Genomic DNA, 6,000 nt, shown 5'->3' with positions numbered 1-6,000 from the left:
GTGGGGTGCCAACTGCTGCCATGGAGGAACGTCATCACGAATCAAAAGAGGAATTGCTGATGCCTTCAAAACAAGTGTTTGTGATTTCTTATTTAGCAAAATTTGAAACATAATTCTACTTAAATATGATGCTGTATTAATATAGATCAGCCATTTCCAGACTTGCAAGTTCAAAGGCCAACTTTCAAGTCTCAAAATCTCCTGTGGCATATGAGGCTAAGACGTTTACTGCTCCCAAAATTTTTAAACTTCTGATTCTTTTGTTGACTCGAGAAATAAAAGATAAAAGAATAACACTTAATTAACTTACATACTTTGCTATACTCAGGTGGCCCTTCAAATTAACATAAATCATACCAAGTGCAAAATTAAAATTTTATACACACAAATAAATCCTTCCTTATGATCCAGTATTAGCATGTGTATGACACATAATAATATGATACATAATAACTTAAATATTTTTATTTAATTTAGATCCTAACTGTTATGGACTGTTAAGGAGGATTAAAACTTTCACTGAAAAAGCATCTAACTCTTGTTTCGCCAATTTGTAAAACTGTTATTTAAGATAAAACAATGTTTGAACGTTTGCCCGGTGCCTTTTTTTGTGTAATGTATCTCTGTTAGGGCACCGAGCTGCACACTAGTCTCTGACCCTGAGCTGGATAAGCGGAAGAGAATGGATAGCAGGATGAACGTTCATCGTCCAGGAAATCAAAAAAAGAAATAATTTGAGCTGGAATTTATTGTAGTGCTCCTTGGTACATTTGAATATTTCTAAATTTTCACAAGCTGATTATGACTGGGAACCAATAAGAAGATTTTGTGAGACATTTCTGTGGAAGCAGTACATACTGCCTCTGTGGGTACCTGTATAACGTACAAGCTATAAGCCTCCTGTCCCTTAGCTGTCAGCTCAGAGGTTTTTCCTGCCTGTACAATCAGGGTTGAAGCCGAGCGAAACCATCTGCAGCACAGAGAATCCCCCGAGCACCCGCACACTTTACTCACATGGTCTAGATTCTGTCCTCATTACTTCTGAAGGCAGCATGTGGAGGGAACCCCGGGCCATGGGCATGTGTCGTTTTTTTTTTTACCTTGGAGTGATACCAAGCAACAACGTGTCTGTTTAACATCCTACCACAACCTTGTTATTGTCCTCCTAATTAGACTTACTGACGCTTTGCTTTGTTTTGAAGCGTTGAAAAGTGAACAATGTGGCACAAATTAAAGTAGAATTCTACTTCTAAATACTTTAAAATGCAGTTTTAATGGGCCAGAACCCCTATACTGACAACTGCAGTCCTGTAGATAACATTGGGATCTAAAGTTATCCATTTATGGATATTTTTCATAGAGTAATATTTAGTTATGGTGTTTAGCTTTAATGTCCATAGAAGGATTGAAGACTAAAAAACATTAAGAACTAGTAGTCTAATCCATAATCACCAAAATATGACAAAATTGGTGATGTTTCAATTAAAGAGACTTATGATGTACTTGAAACACCACTTCAATGTCCATAGAAGGATTGAAAACCTTAACAACAACAACAACAACAATAATAATAATAATAATAATAATAATAATAATAATAATAATAATAATAATAATAATAGCAAAAGTGTACTTTACATTTCCACCTTTTGAGCTTTTGCCTTGTGTCTTATTATTTTAATGGTACTGACCGGTAAGTTAAAGCCACGTGCATTTTGATGAACCAACTCATGATTCATTCATGATTTGCTTTAGGTTTGGTTTCAACTGGATGGAAACCTGGCTTAGTGAAATGGGACAGCACGTTTAACATCTTTCTTTTGACATAATTAGGGCAGTTTCAGCCCAGTTAGAGGAAATAATAAATTGCCAAATTTAGACCACAGAATGTTCTACCTCCAACATTCACTTTTAATTATATAGTATCAGACAAAAGTAATCTGTCAGTTGCTTCAGGATGCTTTATATCTTAAAGTAAAAAAGTTATAACTGACTTGCAGGCGCCTGGTCTCTTTTACACTCTACTTTGAAGGGAAACTGTGGTGCAGCTGATTTTACTGAGCTGAATACATGAACTTTGTATTTCTTTGGGTGCGACTTGAAGGGTAACGTTGTCAGTAACATTAGCTGTGGTTGTTTCTGCTGAGCTCCCTGCTGTCTGCCAACACCTTCACGGTTCAAAGAGCTCTTGCATCGTCAACCCTATAGAGGATTCGAGTCCCTGAAGCAATAGGATCCACTAATGGGCACTCTGATGAGTCACCAGTGTATTTGAATACATAAATTAATAGTGCAGGTTTAATTATTTAAATTGAATTCCAAATATTGATTTAAAAATACCCGTCTATTTGCCTTTTACTGGCTCTTTATATTTTTCACCTCTTCACTTTTTACCTTAAAATCCAGTCACAGAGCTGAGCAGCCAAAATGTTAGAAAAACCCACACCAGTCGACCTTTCAAAAAGGTCTTTGGAAACTCTGACTCTGAAAGTATTTCCAGAATATTCCAAGACTGTTTTAACCAACTGGATTTAACCTTCTAATATCCACCAGGTACCTGGCAAACCTTTTAGTGTAAACTTTAGGGCAGGGGTCCCCAACTCGAGACCTCAAGGGCAAAATTTTTAGATGTGTCCGTGATCCAACACAGCTGATTCAAATGGCTAAATTACCTCCTCATGTCTTGAAGTTCTCCAGAGGCCTGGAAATGAACTAATCATTTGATTCAGGTGTATAGACCCAGGGTGAGATCTAAAACCTGCAGGACACCGGCCCTCAAGGCCTGGAGTTGGGGACCCCTACTTTAGGGTTATATGGGCTTCAAAAACTAGAGTTGTTAAATGAGAGTTAAATGTCAGTCTCACAGTCTTACAGTTCTTCAGTTATGTCCATTTGTGTATGCAAAACAGGTGAAAATTACAAGGAAAAGTTGATGTGAACCTAAACTAGTGATCTGGCAGATGTTACGAGTTTAAAAACATCTTGCACAACCCCCCCCCCCCCCCAGTAAACAACCAAGAGCACAAGAGACGACTAAACAATCCAGATATTTTCTATGACCATTGATACAAATCAAAGAGAAAACAACAGTTGTGACTGTGTGCTGGTAAAAACTTTTTTCATCAAAACAAAATCATTGCTAAGCTCCTATAGGGTTCAAATTGTACTATAAAAGTGCTGTAGTAGACAACTATTTATCTTCACATATGTAATATGTCTCATTTGTTAGAAGACTGATGAAAGAAATTCTCAGCAAAAGACTGCCTTGAGTTGCACAAGCTAGAACAGCAGAGACAATCCTGAAGGTAACATCAGGACTTTGCACCTCTGTTAAGAAACATTCATGGCTACTGGGACTTGAAGGGAAACTACATTAATAAGAGAGCTACAGAAGAGCAGTTACTTCCCAAGAGTCAGTCCTTATGCTTGTCTTGTCCTGACTGCATCATCAATCACAGCGCGAGGGTTTGGGTTGGGCTTTGATAGCATCCTATTAAATCTAAATCTCTGATAGAATCTCAGCTTTCATGCTTTGTATAACAACTTAAAAACACAAGTCAAAGATCAGCACAAGGTGTCAAAAATTTCTAAGAATCAAAAACCCTACCTGATTCAAATTTGGCTGATCTCAATCATTTTCTTGCGACAGTGTATTTGCCAGACTCACCTCAATCCAACTTTGTCCACTTTTCTAAAATTGAAATTAAGATCAGTGTTTATCGTTTTGAGATTGGAGGAGATCCAGCTCTCATCGCTGAGGCAAAAGTAGGTCATAATTGGACTTCCAGTTCAATAATCTGAACTGGAGATGGTTAAATTTAAATAACTTTTAGCCCATTCCCAGAATATCTTGAACATATATTGTTCTATATGTGATTAGTTGCTGCTGGACGAAGCCAGAAACTGATGGATGATCACTGAAAGATCTCTGATGAATACAGATTTTTCCCATTTAATAGTTGGAACAAACTTATTTATATAGCTGGTCTATAACAAATTATATAATCCAAATATTGGAGCTCACAAGTAAGCTGAAATGACTGAACAAGTATAACAGATAAAGATACTTGATAAGAGACCCTTAAAACACCAGAACTTAATAAGTCTGGGTTTCTTGATGACTAGAAACCAGACCCAAAGTAGAATCAGCTATCAGTACCCAACACCAACTACCCTCATTTAAACAGCCTTTCATTGCTAGTCAGAAAATTTCCACTGATCCACTTTAAGCTAAAATCAGGAAAAAGTCTGAAGTTTTGTATAGTCTTCCTGCTGAAATCTATAGGCAACAGTGGATGTCCCCTCATCTTCACCTCATTCAAACATTCTGATCATACCAACCAGTCCGGACAGCAATGGGTTGTTGGTGGCGTCTTTAGCCATTAAGTCGACTTCGCCCACCGGCTCATTGGCATTCTTAGTGATTTCATGCTGAAGAAACATCTTTCTGCTCGCTCTAATGTTCCCGATCTCTGCGCCGCACTGGGACCGCAAACAGCGGCAGGGTCCTTGAGGGCGATGACAGCTCGGGGTCAGAGTTTGTCGTGAGTGGGTCTCTGGCCTTGCTGCCGCAGCGGTCAGGTGGCATGGCAGACAGGTCTTGGCAGACCTCATAGGAGCACTTCCTCTTCTGGAGGGCCTCGGCTCGAACAGCCAGGGAGCGAGCACATACCGTCAGGAGCACAATGAGTGTGCCCAGAAGGAGGGAAACCATTGGCCAAAGAACACAGTGTAACAGGACACTGGTGTCATGGGAACGGCGCCACAACACGTCATCAGGCCTGAAATAAAAAGAAGAAAAAGTAAAAGCACGAATTTAACATGGTGTTAAAACACTACTCTTGGGATTGACTGTTAATTCACTGACCTCCTGCAGGTCCTTCTACTTTTACTCCTTTTTCATACCAAACCATCTCCTGTCACTAAAATTAAAGGCTTCCTACTAATATTTCATGTTACAGACAATGAAAGCAAGATAGAAGCAAGCACCCCCTTAATCACATCCCATCAGGAAAGCTTTGTTTGAAAGTGCCGAATCAGGTGAGCAGTAGAGTAATTTTTCCACAGTAATGACAATGATTTTTTTCTATAAGAGGAATTGCCCCCTGCTGGTCATTAGAAAGAATGCAGTTAAGGTCCATGGGCCTCACTCGGAGTATATTTAATGACTAGCTTGCTTAACTCAACAAGTGTTTATGTTGTCATTCATTTAGGTAGTATAGCTAATGTTACATTAGCTGGATATCGTTAACTGCAATCCAACATCGGCATACTCAAATAGACATCTTACTAAAGATAAACAAAATCTATCTCTCCTTTTGAAAAGTGGCATTGTCTCATTTCTGAATCTCAATCTTCACATGATTAAAATGAATTGTACACCTAACAATTTAACAAAGAAAGGCAAAGCTGCTTCTATGTAACAACAAAAACTAACAGCAAATTTCCCAAAAATAGAGTTAAGCTATCTGCAGTCTAACTGAGCACACATTCATCTCCACAGTTAGCTGTGGAGCATCTTTAATCATTTCAGGGTCCAAAAAAGTTAAAATGTACAGCACTGCTGTTACTTGTAAATGAAGACAGAAAATTAAATATCAGCAATGTTTGGGCGGCTGGTGAAGTCTTACTAGTTGACAGATAGTGGTGTGATAACTGGTGGCTAGCTATAGAGCTGTGGTTAGGCTAATACAAACACATTAGCGGAGGGAAAATGGAGGATGAGGGTTAAAAAGTGTTCAGTAAAGTTCATGCTGAAGTGAGCATCTAAATTCTGAGATCAGTAAGGATTTTGTGAACTGTGAATCATGCCGATGCTCTAGTGGAATCCCAAAATAAAAATTAGGGAGTTGGAAGTGACCAGAAGAAAGATCTCCTCCAGCTGTGCACAGTCTAATTTAAGCTCTCATACTCTGACTGACACCACCAAAAAGTTTTGGGATATAACCTTCATGCCACCTCTGAAATAAGCCAGACATCTAGAGACTACATGCTTTTCTA

At 38.6% G+C, this 6,000-nt stretch overlaps 1 protein-coding gene across 2 annotated transcripts in view; it reads right to left on the bottom strand.

The window, feature by feature from the left end:
• Positions 1 to 3,017: 3,017 nt before the first annotated feature.
• Positions 3,018 to 6,000, bottom strand: part of LOC147309978 (calcium-activated potassium channel subunit beta-4-like) — a 39,441-nt gene continuing 36,458 nt past the window's right edge. For both annotated transcript variants that reach the window (XM_086270446.1, XM_086270447.1), the window contains exon 4: positions 3,018 to 4,781. In XM_086270446.1, coding sequence (XP_086126572.1) covers positions 4,457 to 4,781 — 325 coding nt within the window. In that variant the 3' untranslated portion in view covers positions 3,018 to 4,456. The remainder of the gene's footprint in view (positions 4,782 to 6,000) is intronic.

Source organism: Aulonocara sp. 'chitande type north' Nkhata Bay, linkage group LG17 (assembly GCF_057382095.1).
Source record: "Aulonocara sp. 'chitande type north' Nkhata Bay isolate Kocher_YH1m ecotype deep benthic linkage group LG17, A_spYH_male_GT1.1, whole genome shotgun sequence".
NCBI lineage: Eukaryota > Metazoa > Chordata > Actinopteri > Cichliformes > Cichlidae > Aulonocara > Aulonocara sp. 'chitande type north' Nkhata Bay.
The sequence above is the reverse complement of the archived record's forward strand: the minus strand, read 5'-3'. Positions and strand labels throughout refer to the sequence as shown.